This window comes from Pyrus communis, chromosome 13 (assembly GCF_963583255.1).
Source record: "Pyrus communis chromosome 13, drPyrComm1.1, whole genome shotgun sequence".
In the NCBI taxonomy this organism is placed as follows: Eukaryota; Viridiplantae; Streptophyta; class Magnoliopsida; order Rosales; family Rosaceae; genus Pyrus; species Pyrus communis.
Window position 1 is genome coordinate 1,626,454 of NC_084815.1, and position 23,468 is coordinate 1,649,921.

Sequence of the window (23,468 nt, forward strand, 5' to 3'; positions counted from 1 at the left end):
TAGATTAACATAGGCTTCAATGATCAAGAATGCTTAAGATTAGTGCTCAAAAGAGGCCACAGGGCCCACGTATGTCCTTCCAATCAATTAAAGGACCTAATGCAAGCCTGATAATGAATGCTCTAAATTAAACATAAAGGAGATTTGAGGCATCCCATCATTTGTCAACCTTGACTGATGATTTTTCTTTTTCTACAAAATTTTACCCAACTTAAAATTCCGAGGTACATATATCTGGTTTAGTTAACTAAAGCAGTGTGCTCTACTTTCTGCACTTAAATTTGAATCTCCCAAATTCTTCTTTTTCTTCCGTGTAATTCAGAATTTTTAGATGAATTTAGTTAAATTATCATATCGTTTGTCAAAAATAAACAAATTAAATAAAATTCAGATACTACACAAGGAAATAAAGAATTAATCTTATAAAAGCTCTAATCTTAAAAACAAAATCTTCATTTGATAACACCAAATTACTCCTCATAAAATCAAATCTTTTGGTGTATGGTTTCAATGTCAAGGATGCTCTTCTCCAGCTGCACAACCCAAGGGTGAGGAAAATGTTAATATACAATACTTAAAAGTGTAGATGATAACAAATTATGGTTTAATTAATCTTTGCACCCCATTAGTTTGGGATCACTGAAAGTCTGAAAGTATGGTTTCCATCTTTTTAAAATGAAAAAGCAATCTCAAAGTTATGACCCCAACATAACACCAGTTCTCAGTCCTACCACGAGTCAGCTTTTGTTTTTTGTGTAGCGCTTATTTGACCAGTTTTTTTTGCTTAAAAGGACGTTAGTGGTTGAATATCTTAATGGATAGATTGTACAATTTTTACCCATGCATCGACACTTTCCCCTCCTCCTCTAAATCATTGCAATAATTTGAACGCTTTCCCCTCACCTTGATAACAATAAAGGATAACCTCTAACTAATAAGGCTCTCCGCATTGCCAGAGTCAAATTGTGAGAAGGCGGGGGGAGGGGGAGGGAGGGAACAACCATCTTATGCAGCCTTATTCTTGTTTAAAGCCTTACCCCGCCTCCTGATAATAATATTTAAAATAATACAAAATAAATCTCATTCTTTTTTTTTCCTTCACGTAGGCTATTTAGATATAAAGTGAAAGTGACAGTACATGAAATGCATTACCTGTATTAGAGTTTGAAACTTGTGGTCTAATTCTATGTAATAATGTGTGATTCTCCTCAAGGCATGTGGGCACCTGAAAAGGACAAAAATCTATTGCACAAGGACAGAAATCTAAAACTATTATTTACACACCATTTCTAAGTTTTATTATATGGAATGTTTAAGACATTAATGTTGGATATGGCCGGCAGATAGTGAATGTATTAAGTAAATAAATGTACTGTAACCAAGTTCAAAAAAGAATTTTGTGAGAGCGTCGTAAAAACATTACCTAACAATGCTGTTAGCACTCTATCACATCTTACCTCATATAATTAATCACATAACGAAAAATACTAACATAATTGTATACAACCGGTTAATTACCCATAAGATTTTCTCACCCTTCCTTGTTTTTGTCAGCAGAAGCCTGGCTAAGATCAGCACAAGCTAGTGTTATTTGCCGTGCGCCAATGCTGCAAGGCCAAAAGTAAAGCAAAAGTGAGGTATGCGCAACGCTCCATGATAGCCACAGCAGTTTTGGTAGCATTCGTGACAGAAGTTAAAAGTGCTTATGGAGAAGCACGTAAGCAATGGGGAGCGAGGTATAGAGCTCGTTCGTAAGCACTTACTATAAATGTTTTTAAGTTTTTATATCAAACACAGTCAAAATTTAGTTGTCCGAAAACTTTTATCCGTTTCGAAGTAATCCCAAATGTATAATAATCAAGGAGAAGCAGTTAGCATCGTACCTAGAGCTACTTCCTTGGAGTTGAAGAACAAAAGGAGTCAACTTGCAAAAGTCAACATCTTCACATCTGCAAACAATTCATAACTTAAATACATAAACCCCAAAATCCAAAAGTTGGATAATGGATCAAAATCTCTACACAAAAAATGAATATAATTGCATCCGAGAGTCTGAGTTTTTTAGGTTATTACAAATATTGCTCCAACTCTGTTATAACCTTTTTTGTGTTGTCACAAAACAACTTGATTATTTCAGCAACAAAATTGGGATTGCTTGAATTTTGCAACTCTTGTAGTTGAGTAAACTGGTAATCCAACATACCCTGTACAAAAGAAATATTGAAAACCCAGTACATATCACGTATACCTTTATAGCAAGGGTTTGTAGATGGTTAAGAACGTTCACTCATACACCAAGGTTTTGTATTCGAATATCCCTCTTCCCGACGTCCCCGTATAAAAAAAAAAAAAGAGAGAAAAAAATGGCCTAATACCAGTTTGCGTAATTACCCTAACCAAAAGAACGAGAATAAAGAGTTAATTACCTCATGAAGCATGGATTGGATTAAAATTTTGATTTGTGCCTTGAGTTCAGGTAACGCCATGTTAATCACAATCTTGGAATCTGAAAAACAAAAACAAACCCTAATTGAAAAACAGAGATTCGAGGTAGTAAACAATGAAACGACCATTTAAATTCTTACTTTGTGAAACGATTTCGGTATAGTCCAAGTCAAGATCAGTTAATAAGGAACCTAACAGTCTTCTAGTAACTAGTTTCGTCAAAAAAATTCTCGGAATAACTAGAGCTTGTGAACGAGTTTAACTGCATAAAACCAATGATTAGAGGCGTTGGAAACGTTGCACCATGAGTATCGACATAGATTTGGTGGGCAGTTCTATGGCCGCAAAGATGTTGTTCACGCTTGTACACACTGCACAGTTTACTTTGTGATTTTCGTGAGTACAAAGATTTTGTACTGTTTGAATGGACATGGAAGAATTGTGAGTACGGGCAAAAAGAAGACTAACAAAATTTCTACAAAAATAGAAATTTTGCTTTGGGCGTTCATTTGAGTTGAGGTTGGGTTGGGCTTTGAATGGACCTGAGTTGGACCAACTAAAACGGCCCAAGCCCCATTAACAATTTCAGTAAATTAAAAAAATAAACCTAAGCTGCTTGATTCACCATGAAGCATTACTTGCTATTTATTTTACGAATTACATATCTTGCTTTGATTGATCGATTATTATATATTTTTTGTGTTGAATTATGTGAGAGAACTGACAAAAAAAGAAAAGAAAAGGAAATATAGATCCTAATCGCATTTGAGCTACATGGAGCCAAGCCATTACTTGCTATTAATTGAACCAAACTATGTCTTTGAACCAGAATGTCCTAAACCTTGGTGCTTAACTGCTTATGTCCATTTTACTATTCCATAGCACAAACCACGACCTTTTCCATCCCTTTTAGCGAAATTTCGAACCTTCACCTGCCTTGGAAGTCTTTGGAAGAAACTACTTGAAATGGGTGCAAGACGTGAAACTCTATTTGATTGCAAAGAAGCTAAGAGCCACCATTGAAGCTGAAAATTCGGTTGGCGAAGATGAGAAGGCCACTACTATGAGTTTGAAGACACATGCATCATGCACTGCATATGAAATACCTCATTATATCTAGTAGGAAGATCTAAGACTTGACTATGTCATACACAGTTAGATGATCGTCTGCATGTTCACCTATTTTTGCGCGCACACAGTTTTTTTATCATGAGTAGTTGATATTTTATGGAAAATGCATATGGAATTTAACATGTTCCATATGAATTAGATTTAAGAGAAAATAATAAAATATCAACTACTCATGATAAAAAAAACTGTGTGCGCGCAAAAATAGGTGAACATGCAGATGATCATCTAACTGTGTATGACATACTCTAGTCCTAGATCTTCCTACTGGATAGAAAGACTTAATGTAGAGCACAACTATATAAAGAGGATGAAATACCTCGGTGAAGAGGAACTTGAGCTCTTTGGGTCGCTCTTGAAGAACGTTTTAATCACCAGAAGTTGATCCTTATGCCAGAAGCAAGAAATGACTAGTAATATCTTTGCTTTCAAGACTTAAAAGTTTTTGAATATAAATAGAATTATGAAGTTTGTCGAATTCGCTCACTCCTTAAATTTGATAAGGAGGAGTTGATTGTTCCAAGTGGGATGTGTGGCAAATGAATCACCACTCCTAAGATTGGAAATCAACTTGAAAGAGGTCCTTACAACTCTTAATTTTGAGGACCTTAACCGAGCATTGTTTTTCCAACATAATCTTTATTTCTGATTTACACAATCAAATTTAAATCACAATTACTGTTAAATACGAGATTACAGACAAATAATCTCAAATTTTAGCAGCAAAATTAATGCTACGTGAAAACAGGCAGTCAACTCAAATCATAAGGACCAAGGAGACCCACAAAACCAAAAGGCAACAACCACGCACTGGGACCCAACGGTGACAACTGTGACCTCTTATGTCCCCCACGCGTTTCACCGCGCGGATAAAAAAAAAAAATCCACCTTCCGATTCCACCACCTCATCCAGAAAGTGCAAAGTAGTCGAAAACTCCACGTGTAAAACAACCGCCGGGCCACGTGTGCGATGCCTCCCACGTGCGAGCCCACACCCGCGTAATCGTATGAAAAGGGAGACGTGGCGCGCAGAGATATATGGAGGCCGATTTAGCTAGGGCGTCGTGGCCTGAGGTGGCTCGACAAGTGGCACTCTCTCGCAACCCTTTTGCTTTTGTACCAGTAAGGCAGTAACCCTCTCTCTCTCTCTCTCTCTCTCTCTCTCTCTGTCTCTCTCTCACTCTCTCGCTCTACTTTCTCTCTCTACAGCTATGTCGCTTCAGTAGCTTAACGTAACGTGTGCTGAAGAAGCAAGTACGAACTCTTAGTGACGCAAATAATCGAACACTTCGCCTGCGTGCGGTTTTGCTTTTGTGTTTTATGAGAGAGGGAAGCGATGGTGTCTTCCGAGAGGCGGTCGTTTTCGAGCTCGACAGGGTCCACGGCGGCGGGGCAGTCGTTGTTGCCTGATTCCGGTTCTTATTCGTCGTCGACGAGCGGTGGGGTTGGCGGAAGCGGCGGAGCGGATCGGATGGTGAAGGAGGAGCTCGAGGCGGCGGAGGCGCTGGCGGATTTGGCATTTTTGGCTATGCGCGAGAGTAGCGGCGCTGAATCGGCTGGGCATTGGGGGCAGAAAGGGAAGCGAGCGAGGAAGCGAGTCAAGAGCGAGTCTCCGCCGAGTCGGTCGGGTTTGAACCCGCTTGACCCGCCTCCCACATGTCCGGATCTTCTCCCTCAGGTTCGTTTGGCTTTTTGGCTTATATATATATGTGTGTGTGTGTGTGTTTGAAATTATCATTTATTTTGATTTAAATTATTGTTTTGAGAAAGGAGGTGTTGAAAGAGAAAGGGAATGGTGGTTTTTGTATTGGGTGAAATTGGTATTTTAACTTGAATTGGAAAAATTCAAAGATTCTGGGAAATAATGGACTTTTAGGGAAGAATAGCGACTTATCCATGACGAGTTACAGAGAAAATAAAGTTAAACAACTTTATGGGGTTTGTATGATGTTATTGTCACTGTTGAGGGATTAAAGTTTGATTCCTTGTACAGAAATAGTAACAGGTTTTGAAAATAGGATAAACCCTTTTTCGGGGAAGGATTCCCATTTTGTTTATGTCAAAGTAAATTGTAGTTTCTGCCCATTGATGATGGCTTGATTCAAATGCGAGTTTTGCGAGTTCAGTCACCGCATAAATAGTTCACATATGGCCGGAATTTAATGTTAGTACGTGCATTGTAATGGGGCCGAGTCCATACTGATTTAGCTAGAATCGTTTTTCAATTTGCATAACACATCCCCATTTGGATTTGTCTAAAATATAGTTATCCACACCAATTTAACCTTGGGGGGAGGGTGGGGTAATCTGTTACACTGGACGTACATTGTAATGGGGCCGAGTCCAGGGCTGGCTTAGCTAGAATCGTTTTTCAAATTTGCACATAATATCACCATCTGGATTTGTCTAAATATAGTTAGCGACACCAGTTTATAGAGGGGGAGGGCGCGGTAATCTGTTACATGATGATGCGAATGCTTAACTGTCACCAAATCGCACTATTTTCTGCAGGACTTGAGAAATATTTTTGTCTATATCAGGATCAAGCGGTGACAGGTTTGCAGCAATGTGAAACGGTATGCACAAATGTCCTTACAGAACCAGTGAAGACTGAGCAGGTTCTGAGTGAAAAGGTTGTGAAGGCTGAGCATGATACAGAAATAAATAAGCCAAGTCCTATATGCACTACAATTTACCCATCATTTACTTGCAGCAAGTCAAGGCGGAATTTAACTGAGGTACTGACAACCTTTAAACTTCTTCCATGTACAGCGATGTTCTGTGATTACATTTCTCTTTTTAGTGATAGTTAATATTTTCCCTGTTTAGGAGGAAAAGGACGAGCGGAGGATACGCAGAATAATGGCAAACCGAGAGTCAGCTAGGCAAACAATTCGTCGACGGCAGGTAGGCCGCTTTACTCTGCTAGTTTAATATATCTTTCTTCTAGTTCTTTTTTCGAAAAATGAAGTTTGTGTGGTAATGAAATAGCAAGGGGAACAGAGCTTTGTATTGGCAAGGCTTTAGGTAGACGACGAGGTAGACGACAGGACTAGTTTCGAAGAACACTTGTACGGTTGTACTTGTACCCTACACCTACAGAACCATTAGGGTGTCTAGTCTGCGATGTATCTAGTCCTGTCCTGAGATCCAGAGATAGTACGTTGTCTGTTTCTTGAACTTAAGGGTATCTAATTAATTTGTGCTTTGGGATCCCCAACTGGTTTTTTTCCCTTTCCTTTATGAACTAATCATTTGTAGCCATAGACGGCCTCCTTGCATTTTCTAGTCTCAGGAATAACTAATGACATGAATCTGTTTAAATATTTTGAATTGTAGTTGCTGTTCGACTGAAGTTTGTAGCCATAATATGACAGTATAACATGTGCCATTGTGGCAGTAAATTAAATGCATTACAAGGTGCACTGGTCTTTTCAAAGGAAAAAATAGATGTTGATCAATTATGTTTCTTATTCTCAAATTGCATGATATGTGTCCCGTGCAGATTGCTTTGTTGGCTAGCATGCATTTATACTTTAGCAAACCATTCATCTTTGCTTGTTCTTCAGGCTCTATGTGAGGAGTTAACCAGAAAAGCTGCCGATCTGGCATTGGAGAATGAAAATCTGAAAAGGGTAGGCATTAGTCCCAAACGAAATTTTGTAAACTTGCTTTGCTTTGAACTCTGTCTCTGTCCCCCGCTGTCTCTCTCTCACTCCCCCTCCCTCTCTCACGTATTTTTTAATATTTATAACCATTGGTTGGTATATTCGAGTCCAGAGCTTGACTATCCATGGCAGTACTAACTTTATTCACATCTGTGGTGACATTTTAAATCCAAAGAAAAAGGAGTTAGCGGTAAAGGAGTTCCAGTCCTTGGAGAAAACAAATAAGCACTTGAAAGTTCAGGTAAAGATATGCCTGACACTTTGAAGAGCTCTCTTATCTTAATAAGGTATCACTTGCTTGACATGCTCTCTCATTCTGCAGATGGCTAAAGTGATAAAGGCAGAGGATCAGGAAGCGCCGGCCAAAAATATGTCAGCCTATGTGCAGATGCAGATACCTCCATCTTCGCCTACAAATTCCCCATTCTTCTTGTTTAATCGCCCACCGTTTACACCACTTTTCTGGCCTCCTATCATTCAATCCCCAAATTCTATTCAGGTGCAGCACGTACTACAAAATCCAACAGCTGTTCTGTCAAACATCTCATTGCCGGCTAATGGTACAGCTGAGTCTTCTCTTGATCAAGAAAACCCCCCAAACATCAATGGAGCGAGAACTCCTTTATATGTATTTCCGTGTCCTTGGTTCATCCCTCATTTTGATAATGGGAATGGACTCCAACCCCAGTCCTCCTTGTGCCTGAATAATAAACAAGAAGAAACTTCTTTTAATAACCAGTACAGCTCTAGTTCATCTTCAAGAGCTGCTACGCAGTTAGACAACCACCAGCCGTCTCTCCCTGTCAGATTAAAAACAGAAGATTCCGCTTCAATTGAAGGCAGACCTTCACATGACCTTAACGAGACCCCAGCTCAGTTTCCTCTGGATGAAGGTGATCAGCACACAGGACCTCACCCGAAAGAAAATGGTTGTAAGGAAATATTCGTTTCTCCATCATCACTCAACCATGCCGGAGTTGCTTCTTGTATCAAGCATGAGAACGGATTTGAACCAGATTACACTGTAACGGTCGACAACTCTTATCACAAGTTCTCTGCCTTGCCAGAGAAGAACTTGCCAGAGAAGAACAGCGAACCAATCATCTACCCTACTGGGAAACTCGCGGATGCGATTGCTGCAGCTGAAGCGAGAAAGAGGAGGAAAAAACTCACGAAGCTGAAGAACCTTCATGGCCGGCAGTGTCGAACACAGTGCTGAGCTTGGATGTATACTCTCCTAGTCTTCATGCGGGTCCTTTAAATTTAGGGGGACTCCTTGGAGATTCGAGTCTAGAGCACATCACCTAACTTTAATTATACGGAAAGTTGCCGAGGTTGACATGAAAAGATGTGGCCTGTAACTTAGGTACATCTTCAAGGCTTTTGCTTGTATTTTATATGTTGTTTACGTAATTCGAATGGTTTGAGCGTGAGATGTTGGTTCATCCAGCTCCGCCATCCTTGCTGTAGTTCTGTTTGAACTCTCTGTAACATGTACACTAATAAATACCCGGATACTTGATTCTATTTCATTCGGAAAATTTCTGTTTTTAACTTTCGTTGGTTGCCGTAACGATCCAGGCCATGCGTGGGCCAACTTTGTGCATGGACGTTTGCGGACACGAGTGCCGACTGTTAGTCACATATGAACAGTATGTCTATGAAATCGAGATGTCTAGGAAAAAAGAGCTACCAAATGCTGGCACTAGAAGCAAAAACTAAGCTAAAAAAGACCAAATTGAGATGCTTACAGACTACGATATGGCTTTTAACGCTGTGCCCTAATTCAGATGTGTATAGACTACGATATGGCTCTTAACGTTGTGTTTAGAGTCATCCCATTGGAGTAAAGCGTGCATAACTGTCTCGTTCATCGCCGGACGACCAGTCACCACAACCTTAAACGACCTTTTCTGATGCAACTTAGTGAAGGTCAAGGTACTCGGTATGACTTTCACTCTCAAACCATTCAAATTCGTCACCTTTGCCTTGTACACGGAATTACCGAACCCTACATGCGTCACTCTTCTATGGAAGACTGCTGAAACGCCATAATTGTCTTTCGGGAAAAGCTGAAGATGCATAGAAGGATAGTTGAGGCCGTCTGTGCCTCGTGGATGTTTAAAGTCTGAGCATTTGTACTTCTTTTTATCCCCAATAAGTTTGCCTATGTCTGTGTCGTTGAAACCTTCTTTGCACAAGAAACTAATGTAGTCATCTGGGGTAATGTCGTAGACAAGACCAGGATGCACTGCCTTTTTTGGGTTTACTTGTCCTGCTCCCGTGGCTAGCTGGGTATCCGCTGTTTCATTTTTCATTGGTGTGGCTGGGACAAATGAAGTGAAAAGATTGGTTAGCGCATTGCTGTGATGGATTTGTTCTTTTTTTTTTTTTAGTGTACGGTTTGGGAAGACTAACCGGTCGTCATTAGAGCGGACTTGATGGCAGCAGGTGACCAGTCCGGGTGGAAGGACTTGACATAGGCGGCTGCTGCTGTTACATGAGGGCAAGACATGGACGTACCTGATAACATATTGAACACATTGTGGCGCCGGTCGTCTGAGTAGCCAGTTATGGATTGTATCTTTGGATATGCAGCCAATATGTTTACCCCTGGTGCAGAAATATCAGGCTGTAGGTGGAAATGGTACCTGATTATAACCAAATATGTAGAGAGAGAGAGAGAGAGAGAGAGAGAGAGAGAGAGAGAGAGATGAGAGATGAAAGAGAGGCATGTAGAGAGAGAGAGAGAGAGAGAGAGAGAGAGAGAGAGAGAGAGATGAGAGATGAAAGAGAGATGCCTTGAGGATGTTGGGGTGCATGTGTTGAGGTCCTCTCGATGAGAAAGAAGCAACGATGGGGGCGGTCGTACTAGGAGTTCTGGTCTTGTATATGACAGCCGTAGGGTTTCTGGAATTAGTACCACATAACTTATTAGGGTTTTCATATATGAAAAGGAAAGTGATTTCCGCCCCACTCCTTTTTTCCTTCTCCATAAACTGGCGTGAGTGTGCAGAAGGAGAAAAGCAGTATGCAAAAATCATTTTCCTTTGAAAAACTTTATGAGCTGTAAAAGATGTGAATGAAATGAGCTATACAAAACCATACTTGGTAGAGTTGATGTACTTCTCGATCTTGATCCCATCTTGTACAAGGATTTCGGTACCGGGGATTATAGGGCTATAAGCGTAATCATCAAGTTCATAACGTGTCATTAGGGTTCCAGCACCCCTTAACTTATGCATAGTGGAATCCTGAGTACCAAACCCTTGGCAGTACACAATCCTCCCCACCACCTTGTTAGCGTCTAGAGCCCAAGCATCACAAGCACTGCCGTTATCATTTTCATCATTTGATAATTAGGATTTATATTCTTGAAATTGCATTAATTTCACCAAAATTATCAATGCGAGTTTAGAAGATAGTCGAAGAATATTTTGTATGAGCACACATATGTTCGCCTTCTCACAACATGGAACTAATCGTCGTACTATATAATAATCGAACGTGTTACAAGTGACAAAATTATGTGAACACAACAATTTGTGCTAAAATTCATACCTCGCATCTCCCCCGAGTCGCATGGTCATGTTGGCTGCAAGGGTTCCACTTATAAGAGGATACATTAGTTTCTTCGGCGAATAGGTGTTGAGTGAATTTCCCTACAATTAATTCATCAGATTGCGTGATAATTCTGCACTCTATGTGTTTGTGCGCGAGATACGCACTAGAAAAAATTCTGACTATAGCCATATTGACGTGTATTTGTGAGCAATTAGTGTTAGTGTCTATTGTTAGATTGTTTTAGTGAGAGAGGGAGAGAGAGACTTACCGATATCCTTTGGCCATTTCCCAATTTTACTACAGTCTGTAACTGCCTATCAATGGTATTAGCAGCTACTGTCATAACCCATGGTGCTACGTTTTCCACACTGGCCGGAAGCCCATCATTCCCTGCTGCGCACGACACAAAAATCCCTTTTTTCATGGCATGAAATGATCCAATGGCAATGGGATTGTCCAAAAAACTCCGCGAGTGACCGCCTAGAGAGACTGATATTAAGTCCACCCCGTTGGCAATGGCCTCATCAAACGCGGCCAAAATATCCACATCAAGGCAGCCAGTAGTGATCCAGCACACTTTGTACACCGCGATGCGTGACAACGACACGCCCCCTCGTGCAGTCCCCTTTGCAACGCCATATACGCTGGCACCTTTGACGGCTGCACCAGCAATGATGGAGGAAGTGTGAGTGCCATGGCCGTCATCGTCGACTGGACTGTGGGTGCCCCAATAAGGACGACCAGTTTCCAGTTTAAAATATTTGGCACCAATTACCTTGCTGCTCAAGGAAAAAGGCACAGAAATAAGGTTTTTCATGAGACTGCTATGTTGGAGAATACAAGAATCCCACCTCAAAAATTTAACAAAACTAAATGTAGCTTTATTGAATGACTCTATTTCTAACTACATAGAGGGGTATTTGTGATAAGACCCTCACACCTATCGTGCTGTGCATTAGTAAAATACAAGTTGAGAGAAAATATCAGTGTTGTTAGTAGTAGGTCACCTGCCCATCTCTTTAAATAAAATACTGATTTGGAGTGAGAGAGAGAGAAAGGAGTGACATACTTGTTGCAGCCTGTAAAGTTTGCACCCTTCATACATTTGCCCTTCCATTTAGTTGGGGGTGGCCCGTAGCCTTTATCGTTGAAACTGGGAGCCTGCATGTAAATTCCTTATACACAGAATTTAAAAGGGTCATAAACATTTTGTTTCACAATTTTTCAATTTTGTTTCTTTTCTATTGTCTTTCAATCGGAATAAGAACATACTGATGAATTTATGATCATTTAATCCAGCGACATCTAGTATGGAGTTCAAATCTCATGAGCGATGGTTCTATCTATAAAAGAAAAGAGGGAAAAGAATGGCAGACTATACCAACCTGTATCCAACACACCCACTATGATATTGCTTTCTATTTGAGAGTTCCTTTTCTTTGATTTCAAAGGCAACTCTAGGAAATCCCATGACCTTGTTGTATGAAGTTTGCGCACGGTGTTTGGGAACACTGACACAACACTATCATCATCTACAAATCAAAGAAAATCATAGAAAATATAAATAGAAGTGCCTAATGTTCTGATAATAATTAGAACCCTTATTAGGGTAGCACCATTTGTTTACTTATTTACTTAGTTATATTTCTCAGAACCTGAGAGTGCCTGTGCTTCATGCGGCAACAATCTTGCTACGAAGCCATTGAAAGTCCTTCCATAACTATGAATTATTGATTCTCTGGCTACTTTGACACTGAAATTTAAAAGGAAAATGTTCGGTCATCCTCAAGAATAGCTCAGTAAACATATAAAAATTTGAAAAAAAAAAATTGGTCGGAAGAAGCTGATCATTACTCTCCAATCGCTTCTGCGAGCAGGTTATGGTGTCCGCTCATGGCGGAAATTTCAGGTCCTGGCAGTTCTCCCATATACACAATGTAAGTCTGTTAAAAGTACAATTTCACATCACTTTGTAAATAACAATCATTATAGGGTACATGTCTCTTGGCAGACGATCTAGCAAGTTATGTTGTCACATAGTCACATTTGATTATCATATTATCTTAGTCTGACGATAGAACATGATAACGTTGTTGCACAAAATGATGAACTGACGAAAGAAATGGAAAAATTGTCGTCTGGAGTGTATGTACCTTCCTACCATCGTCACCATTCTGACCTGTTCTTTCACCCAACGTCGCTACAAAATAAGTACTGAATAAAAGAATCAACAGTAGATTTCGTAACATCCTCATTGGAATTCAATTTGCTAAAATCTCTGTGTGTGTGTGTGTTTGTGTCTCTCTCTATCAAACACACGAGTGAAAGGAGTGATTAAATTTGCTATAAATAGAGGAAGAGTATCTCTTTCTGCGCAAAATATGGTGAGGGAGATAGTGAATGAGCTGGTTTGACTGTGTTGAACAAAGAATAATTAAGGGAACGCAGTCTATAGTCCAAATAGGGCTGAGAGTTTGGTGGCTTGGATTTTGGATCTGCGGATATTATGTAGCTAAGGTGGCTAGCTAGCTATATAGCTCCAATAGGTAGAAACATCATATGTATATATTATCACAAAACAAAACAAAAACAAGTAATGTTACACTAAACACCTATTTGTACTATAGCTCTAATAGGTGTAGGGCCCATCAACGCATGTGAATCTTTCTATTAGGAAGATGATACAAATATATGGTAAAAGTATCATTTTTGAACAAAAACATCAAATTGATTATATCAACAAATGTTGCGATTTTGCTCAAAAAGAAAAGAAAAAAAAAGCAAGTGTTACAAAAATTATATTATGATGTATTTGACACGACCCAACCCCGATATCCTTAAATATCAGGGTAGGCATATGCTAGCCGACACCCAAGGGTGACGAAGCCATTAAAAACATGCATGCCGATAAAATATGTAGTTAGAATGAATTAAACCCAAGCAGAATCGTGTTCAGAGTGTACAACTGATCGAGAATAAAGTGAAAGAATTACGGTAAAAATGTATGAACCGAGGAATGGGTCCTACACAAAGGAGGCTCGAGATGCCCAAGTGGAGATGTCCTGACACCGGGATCATGTGCCTCGAATCTAAATCTTGAGGGGGTGTAAAACAGAAAAGGTGAGTGGACCAAAGTTTATAATAATACTAATAATAGGAAAACCACTTTCTTTATGAATATACTAACCCTTTATTTTGAAAACATATATAATACTACATAATAGGTTTCTCTGAAAACCCTAGCATGCCATGAAATCATTCGTAAAATCAATGCGTGTAAAATAGTGCTCGGAAATAGTAATATAGCCGCCCGAAGGCAAATCCGTAAATCTCCTCAACTGTACTCTCTCTAGGGGTATCATAGTCGCTTGAAGGCAGTACTTGTCCATCACCCAAAGGTGAAGCTGTACGACACTGGGTTACACCAATGAAGAAAACCATGGTCTATCACCAGAAGGTGAAGTTGTACGACTTCGGGTTACGCCGGAGAAGAGGATATATAACATCACACACTGACACTAGCCCCAGGCTAGTGAAGCTGGGGGTATTTCATCAATATCATCAACTCCTTATCTGCCCAAAGGCAATACATGTTCATCACTCGAAGGTGAAGCTGTACGACACTAGGTTACGCCAGTAAAGAAAACCATGGTCCATCACCCGAAGATGAAGCTGTATGACTCCGAGTTACGCCAGAGCAGAGGTATATACATAAATCTCCTCAACTGTCCTATGGCCATAGACATCTACATACCGTGTTGTGTGGATGTGCTGTATGATAATCCACTAGATAAGTACCAAAAACATATCTTAAAATCTCATATCAAATTCAGAGCTCAAAAACTCAAAGCCTCATTTCATAAATCCATGACATCTCATATTCATGAACCATAAATAAATCATCTCCGCAAATCCATAGAGTTCCATATATGATAATCCTATAATTTATAACCATTCATAAAAATGTAATTTCGATAAATCATAAGTATTTCGTAAGCCATAATATAGAAATCCGTAATGCATAATATAAAACATACTCCAAATCATGAATCATGAAATGCATGTTAGGCTAATATTTTATAAAAACATGTAAGTTAAGAAGGGGTCCACTCACATATATTTTATTGTCCGAGAGCCACATGAACTAGGATGGACTGGATCACTTCCACCGATGCACCTAACCATAATTAGGAACCATTTAGTAAAATTATACTTAAACGATAGAATTTGGGAAAACAGACACCGAATTTGGATTCTTCACGTCGAAAAACTTAAGGAGGGACCTCAAGTTTCTCCTAATGCGTCTCCGAATGAGCCACCACGAGGCAGCAGCCTGGAAGGCCATGCACCGCCGCACACAGCGGCCGGCAGGCCCGACTTGCCGAAAAATTCAACAACTCCAAAAATTCCCAAATTTGATAGGAATGCAAATCTCAATGAGAGGAAAACACCTGAAATCTGCATCGATCCGCTAGAAACCCTAGAAATGGGGTGTTCTTGATTCGATCCCAAACAAGCTCCGACGCCTCAACCCAACCCTGGGCTTTGTTCCTGGACTCAAAAGAGTTGAAAATGGGTGGTGGTCTACGGTGAGGCTTTCAGAATCAGCCGATCGCAGCCTTGCATCCCACAAACTCGCTGTGGAGTTCTTCATGAATTCATGGTCCAATTAACTTGGGTTTATGATGAAATTGGAAGATGAAGGGATGCTAGGTTGTTCCTAAGTGGCCCCGTGCCACAAATCGTCGGAGAAACGCTGAAGATAGCGTCGGAACTCGTTGCAAGAACCGAGTTATTGGCCGAGTTGTGCGGGTCAAAAATGGGCAAGGGGTTGGCTCGAAAACGTGACACAACAAAGCGGTTAACAAAAGTTAACGTTTTGCCTCGAAGGGTATTTTTGTAAATTCAAGTATTAAAATTGTAAAAACTGAAATATTTGGGGACGGGTCGTTACAATATTTATCACTTGTCGTAATGACTATATTATCTTAACGCCGGACTAGAATGTCAATTATGATATACGATATCTACATGAATCAAAGGGTGGAACCAGGAATCGTCGGTAGCAACACTAAAAAAAAACCCCTATTTTCTAGACAGTAATTTTGTCGGGCCAAATATGTTTTTGGTGCTTGTAATTTTGTCCAACAACATTCCGTCGGGCAAAGTTCGTCGTGTAAAACCAATCAAAAATCCTACAAATTCTCCTACAAATATCAAAATCAGAAACAAGAGAGAGATGACTTACGGTTGCCGAAGAAAGGACGAAAGGAGAGAGAGATGTGCAGCTTCGTCGTGATGGAGGAAGGACGATGGAGGTCCGAGGTGGATGCTGGCAGAGAGATAGAGTAGAGACAAAGAGAGAGAGGGAGATAGCAAAGAGAAAGAGTTTAGCACGATGCGAGAAGGAAGAAGAAGAAGGAGAGCTTGGTGTTCACATAGCAGACTTTTGCTCGATTGAATGATTTGTCAGCCAAAGGTTTAAAAAAATATGACACGTGTTAAAAAATCTAAAATTTCGCTGGGCAAACTAGGAGCTTTTGTCGGACAAAAGTCAGTTAAAAATGTTAGCCTAGTTTAGTTTTTATTTTTTTTTATTTTATGAAAAAATTGGTGGGAAATAAAGTTTGCCCAACAAAATATTAGAAATGTTAGAGCATTTCGTCGGGTAAAACCTTTATGTGCGGGGAAACTTTGGATTTTTTTTTGAGAAAAAGTGGAGGGAATTTGTACGTTTGCTTTACAAAATAAAACTGTGACCCGAAGCATATATGTACCTTTGCTTGACGACCTACACTTATTCATCAGGCAAACCTCAAAACTTTATTTTTTCTTATTTTTTTTCATTTAATTGCAAACAGTCAAAAGATCATCAAATTTGATGATCAAATCCCTTCAATATGTGATTTTACTCTAAATTAGCATCCTTTAAAAAGATATCAAAATTGGAAGTAAAATCACTGTTAATTAATTGTGATTTTTCATTTCTAACTGTTGGAGGATTTCGTCCTATTACCAAATTCCCTAAACTTTGTTTTTGGTGATTTTTTGCGTATGCGATCTCAGATTATATGCAAACGAGTTTTACAGTTAGATCGTTGAAATTAGTTTCCTAGACTGCGTATCCTATCAAAACAATAGATTCAACAAACACTTAGAGTTTATTCTATACTTCCATTAGGTATAACATAAGATTTTGTGGTAACCACTAGTATAAATATTTTAAATTTATGGTCGAGTTCGTTCTTTGTATTCTTCTAAGGTTGAGGACTGTAGTTGTAGGCGCTAGGCAGCTGGCCACCATCCCGATTAATCCCTAGGTGTTTGAAAATTAAGAAAGTGCGCCTAGACCCGCTTAGGCGTCCGCCTAGCTCGCCTAAACTTGCATAGGTTGCGACTCTCACTTGAACAAAAAATCGTTAACTTTCATTTTGTATTTTATTTTTTCAATAAAATGTAAGGTTGAATACTTGGATGAACACTCATTATATGCTTGTTCCCTATGTTTTCAATTTATTGTAATACTTTATAATCTACATGTCATTTTTTTTTTACAATTTATGTATCCCAGTATAATTATATGTTTTTTTAAAGTATAAGTAGATATTTATTTATACAATATATAATAATTTTGTTTAAATCCCCTTAGCCCATCTAGTGTTTTTTAGAACCTTGGTTGTAGAAAATCATCAAATTAGAGCTGAAATCACTATTAGGTTGTGACTTTCTATTTCTAATCGTCAAAAGATTTCGTTCCGTTACCTAATCTTTGAAAGTTTGTTTTTTATGATTTTTGGCGTATGCGATATCTATGTACATATAAACATGTTTGACGGTTGGAGTGTTGAAATTAATTTTGTAGATTGCTAAAATCATCGAAGAAATTGAATATGCCAAAATGTCTCTCACCTTTGCCCGACGAAATAATATATTTTGTCTCACGAAATGTAAACTCTAAACCCTAAATCCTAAATAATAAAATATACATTTATGCAACGATACCTGAATGATTCTTTGTGCAAGGGATGCCATATTACACACCAACTATTTCCTTTGCACTTAAAACTTTACATGATGAAAGATCTTTGCCCGTCGAACTACATTTGCCGGGCAAAAGCCTCTGAAGAAACCAAAATATTGACCCTTTTTTGCCAACAAATGTTTGTATACCAGTATAATTATGTGTTTTTTTTTAAGTATAAGTAGACATTTATTTATACAATATATAATAATTTTGCTTAAATACGCTTAGCCCACCTAAGCCCCCGCCTAGGTGTTAGGCTCCAGCCTGCTGCCTGATTAGCACCTAGTGTTTTTTAGAACTTTGGTAGGTTGTGACTTTCTATTTCTAATCATCAAAAGATTTCGTTCTGTTACCTAATCTTTGAAAGTTTGTTTTTTTATGATTTTTGGCGTATGCGATATCTATGTATATATAAACATGTTTGACGGTTGGAGTGTTGAAATTAATTTTGTAGACTGGGAAAATCATCGAAGGAATTGAATATGCCAAAATGTCTCTCACCTTTGCCCGACAAAATAATATATTTTGTCTTACGAAATGTAAACTCTGAACCCTAAATTCTAAATCATAAAATATACTTTTACGCAATGATACTTAAAAGGTTCGTTGCGCAAAGGATGCAATATTATGCGCCAAATATTTTCCTTCGTGCTAAAACTGTACACGACGAAAGACCTTTTACCTGTCGAATTGCGTTTGTCGGGCAAAAGCCTATGAAGAGACCAAAACATTAACCGTTTTTGCTCGACGAATGTTTGTTTTCTGTCGGAAAAAGTATATTTGCCCGACGAATTGTCGTTCGTCAAACAACATTTCATTGGACAAATGGTAATTTTTTGATAGTGCAGCGGCCGTATAAAAGTCATAAAAAAATACTGCCCAAACAAGAGAAAATTATTAATCTCAAACCATATCACATAAGTTAGATAATTCAAGGTTTAAATCATATACCTAATTATAGATATATGACGGGAAAAATCATAACCAGATAATTGAAGAATGTAACACAAATAATAGTGTGATAAAATTTTCCTCTAGATTAAATATATTGTAATTGAAATTTGCATGTTCATATTTGTCAGATAAGCATATTGGTAACAAATTACATATTCGAGCATATATAACAATTAATAAATTTATGGGAATCAAATTTCTTTTAAATTTGCCACTTATAGTACCGTCTAGTAGTATTACTTCACTTGTAAGTCAGTGCTCTTAGGTTGATTCTCGTCAAAAATGAATTCGAACCTAATTATATAATGTAAATAATATTGTATTTATGTATTAAAAAAAACTTCTAAATTTTGCATTACTAATCCATGAAAGTATTTGAGTTAACTATACAAATTTTATTTATATTTGTGCATATAATATATGTAAATAATATACGTACATACATATATGTATATATATCTGCATGTGTGTGTGTGTGTTTGTGTTATTGTGGCCTATTTTATCTGACAAAGGGAAGGGGCCGGTGGCAATGTGTGTGTGTGTGTTATTGTAGCCTATTTTATCTGACAAAGGGAAGGGGGCCGGTGGCAAAGTGTGTGTGTGTGTTATTGTGGCCTATTTTATCTGACAAGGGGAAGAGGGCCGGTGGCAATGTGTGTGTGTGTGTGTGTGTGTGTGTGTGTGTGTATGTATTATTATGGCCTATTTTATATGACAAGGGGAAGGGGGCCAGTGGCAAAGAGTGAAGAGAGAGAAAGATGTGTTTGTAGAATTGTATAGATGAATGTGTGTGTTATTCCCCCTACATAGTGCCTTAGTAATAAGAGGGAGAAGAAATCCTTCATCCCCAAGGAATACAAGTCCATATAGGAAAGAATAACTAGAATCAAATCAAATCTAGGATTTACACAACCACATTTAAACTAAGAAACTTTACAACACTCCCCATTTAGTGTGTAAATACTCAAGGTAGATTTGGCATCATGTAGAAGTTGAGGAAGTCGACTCGTCGACACTGATTCTAGGAACAAGCTATTCTCAATAAGGTAGGAACCCTCTGGCTATGGTAAAAACCCGAGTAGCAACAAAACCCATAGTCGAAGATAAAATGCATAAGTAACGCAAAGTTAAATGAAACGTCTACATGATGTCATCAGGGATATGATCAACCCAAATGGGTGCCTCGTTAAAACCTAGTTAGGTAGCAAAAATCCAGTGGGAAAATGCTCATACTCGTAGGAGAAAAGATTACATTAAGATCAAACAAGTATACTTCAGGATACTTCTCCTGAGTTTGACACAATTCCAAAGAGAACTAGCAATGTTACAACTCACAAAGTTTACGCATACCAATTACATGAACAAGCTTCTGAAATGTCGCATTTGGTAGTGATTTGGTGAAAAGGTCGGCCAGATTGTCTTGTGAACGGATTTGCTTGACTTCAATCTTCTGATGCTTTTGTTATTGATGTGAGAAGAAGAACTTCAGCGCAATGTGTTTGCTGTTGTCTCCTTTAATGTAACCTTTCTTGAGCTATTCGATGCATACTGCGTTGTCTTCATAGATTGTCGTTAGGACATCCACGACGGGGTAAAGATTGCATGAGCTTCGAATATGGCCCACAATTGCTCTTAACCAAAAATATTCCCGAGTTGCTTCATGTAAGGCTAGAATTTCAGCATGGTTAAATGAAGTGGCAACTAAGGTCTGTTTAGTTAACCTTTAAGAGATTACGGTGCCTCAAATGGTAAAGACATAATCTGTTTGAGAACGTGTCTTGTATGGATTAGATAAGTATCCTGCGTCGGCATAACTAGGGGTGGGCAAACGGGCCGTGAGCCCACAGGTAGGGTCAGGTATTGGCCGTTTGAGGTAGGTCCATATTATTTTACATACAAAACGGAGCAGGACGAGGTGGATCTAGGTAAACATAGGGGTGGGGCGGATCCAGTTTTCTAAATACAGGGGCCCCCGGCCCGAACCGTATCCAGTAAACACACATTCAAATCTCACACACACACACTCGAACTAAAACTATTCTCCTCAGTTCTCCCTCTCGATCTCCCTCTTCCAGAGTCCTCCATCTCGATCGTTCTCTCCACAGTCCAAACTGACTCTTATCCCTCTCTATTTTTAGTTTCTCTCTGTCGAACTAGAAGGTATGATTGACTAAGTCAGTTTTTCTCTGTCGAACTCGAGGGGACGAACAACGGAATCGAACAACTCGAAACGATGAATCAGTCATCTCCTTTGTCTGACCCAGATTTGCATGGAAGTTGAAGGTCTTTTTCAGTTTCAAGGTACTATGTTTTAGGGATTTAGGATTGAAAATTAAATTAGGATTTAGGGATTTTGTTGGGTTCTTGAATCTTGACTTTTATTCTATTCCAATTTCAAATCTTTTGTTTCATTGAATTCGAATATTTTGTTCGGTATTTTTAATTAGATTATGTAAACTGGATTTGAGTGTAAATTAGATTTGTATGTCTCTCATGGGTTTTATGAAGAAGCACTCTAACTATATGACAAAATGAGTAAACTGGGGTTTTGGGGAGATGGGTTTACATTTCCTTTGGTTATTAGGGAATGTGCATGGTCATGTTATACATATGGGTTTTCTGAATCATATTCATGTTGTCAATGACTTGTTGGTAATTTATGGGAAAATTGGTCATGTTATACTATGGTCTCTAGCTATACCTTTAATTATGACTGCGATGGTGCTACTGAAATGTTTAGCAGGATGGATTTAGAAGGGTTTGTGCCGAACCCTGTGACTTAGACATCATTATTGTCAAGTCATGCTTGTTATGGCCGCCATAGAGAAACCTTGGAGTTGTTTGGTAGAATGAGGGCGATAGGAATTGAAACTATAGCTGAATCACTTTTTGTGATGTTATCTGTATGTGATAATGTAGAAAATCAGCTGTGCTGCTGTGCAACTGCTATGTGATGTAATTATTCTGACTAAGCTATGAATTTGTGCAATTGCAACTTCAATATGTGAATCTATCTAAAAATTCAGTTTTTTTTTCCCAAAAAAAAAAAAAAGGACCCGTAGACCCGACCCGTTTGAAATGGGCCAGGTTAGGTCCGATTCTTATATTGAAATTTTCTATACTCGGCTTGATCTGGCCATTTTCTTTTAAACTTGGATTCGGTCTGGTCCCTTCAAATTTGGACTCGGCCCGGCCCATGCCCAGCCTTAGGCATAACTAACCAGGTGAGAATCGACTCGAGATAAGGAGGTATGGCATCACTCGAGGATTCATAGGGCTAGAACAAGCCCAGATCCGTAGTACCTTTAAGGTAGCGGAAGATGTCTTTAACGTTAGTCTAGTGTCAGCGTGTTGGTGCATTACTATATCTTGCCAAAAGATTAACAGCGAAGGAGATGTCGAGTTTAGTGTATTGAGCTAAGTACAATAAAGCGCCTATTGCACTTAGATAAGGAACTTTAGGCTCCAAAATCTCTTCATCATCTTCCTTCAGACATAAGGGATCTCGTTTTGCATCTAACGATCGAACGATCATGGGAGTACTCGAAGGATTCGATTTATCCTCGTTGAAGCAACGCAACACCTTCTGGGTGTAGTTCGTTTGATGTACTAAGATTTCATCCGAATAGTGCTATTTCTCGAGACCGAGAAAATATCAAGTCTTTCTTAGATCTTTCATCTCAAATTCTGACTTCAGGTGAGCGGTAGTTCTCTTGAGTTCTTCAGGAGTTCCGATAAGGTTCATGTCATCGACATAAACTGCAACTTTCGCAAAATCGGAATGTGACTTCTTAATGAACACACAAGGGCATAGTTCATTGTTCACATATCCATGACTAGTCAAATACTCACTCAAACGGTTATACCACATTCTTCCAGATTGCTTCAAATTGTAGAGTGAACGCCTCAACCGAATTGAGAGCGTGTTCTGGGGTTTGGAAATATTTGATCCAGTCAATGTAAGCCTTTCGGGAACTTTCATATAAATTTCAGTATCAAGATCTCCATAGAGATACGCAGTTACTACATCCATCAGCTGCACACTCAGTTTTTTAGAAACAACCAAACTGATAAGGTAGCGAAAAGTAATCACGTCCACATCGGGTGAATAAGTTTCATCATGGTCAATCCTGGGGCGTTGTGAGAAGCCTTGGGCAACAAGACGAGCTTTGTAACGCACAATTTCGTTCTTCTCATTACGCTTCCAAACAAAAACCCACTTGTAGCCAATGGGCTTCACATGTAGAGGAGTAAGAACTACATGTTCAAACACCTTACATTTCACAAGTGAATCGAGTTTGACTTAGATTGCTTGTTTCCAGTTTGACCAATCGATTCTACGTCAACATTCATTAACGGAACAGGGTTAATACCATCGCTCAACATGATCTCAATAGCTACTGCATATGATAATGCATCATCAACGATCATCTCATTTCTACACCACACATCGTCTAAGCTAGCATAATAAATTGAAATCTCACGATTCTCGAGGTGTGGATTCGTCTCTTCAAGGACGTTTCTGTAATCTAGAATTTCCTCATGAGTTAGATAGAATGAGTAAGCGACAGTCAATTCACAGTGGGTTCTTCAGGTGCCTGTGTGATGGGTTTCCTCTTCCAAGGGTGTGAATCCTTTGCACCAAGAGATCTGCCATACTTAAGTGTAGGGGCAAATGATTGGCT

General features: G+C 39.0%; 3 protein-coding genes across 3 annotated transcripts; 1 reads left to right on the forward strand and 2 right to left on the reverse strand.

Annotated features, from left to right (window-relative positions):
- Positions 1-1,531: 1,531 nt before the first annotated feature.
- LOC137713329 (histidine-containing phosphotransfer protein 1-like) lies at positions 1,532-2,486 on the reverse strand. Its single transcript, XM_068452613.1, has 4 exons — positions 2,427-2,486; positions 2,074-2,204; positions 1,884-1,949; positions 1,532-1,607 (listed from the first exon to the last, which is right to left on the reverse strand). Exons 1-4 carry the CDS (start codon positions 2,484-2,486, stop codon positions 1,532-1,534), a joined length of 333 nt encoding a protein of 110 aa, XP_068308714.1.
- A 2,253-nt stretch (positions 2,487-4,739) lies between these two features.
- Positions 4,740-8,767, forward strand: LOC137713695 (uncharacterized). The gene is made up of 6 exons (XM_068453032.1): positions 4,740-5,251; positions 6,114-6,311; positions 6,403-6,480; positions 7,143-7,208; positions 7,417-7,482; positions 7,564-8,767. The coding sequence occupies exons 1-6, from the start codon at positions 4,910-4,912 to the stop codon at positions 8,458-8,460; spliced, it is 1,647 nt and encodes a 548-aa protein (XP_068309133.1). The 5' UTR covers positions 4,740-4,909; the 3' UTR covers positions 8,461-8,767.
- A 255-nt stretch (positions 8,768-9,022) lies between these two features.
- On the reverse strand, positions 9,023-23,214 carry LOC137713330 (subtilisin-like protease SBT4.15). The gene is made up of 13 exons (XM_068452614.1): positions 23,157-23,214; positions 22,476-23,040; positions 12,959-13,019; positions 12,660-12,748; positions 12,461-12,558; positions 12,191-12,337; positions 11,875-11,980; positions 11,074-11,584; positions 10,832-10,903; positions 10,350-10,600; positions 10,043-10,151; positions 9,660-9,873; positions 9,023-9,567 (listed from the first exon to the last, which is right to left on the reverse strand). The coding sequence occupies exons 1-13, from the start codon at positions 23,212-23,214 to the stop codon at positions 9,023-9,025; spliced, it is 2,826 nt and encodes a 941-aa protein (XP_068308715.1).
- Positions 23,215-23,468: the final 254 nt, after the last annotated feature.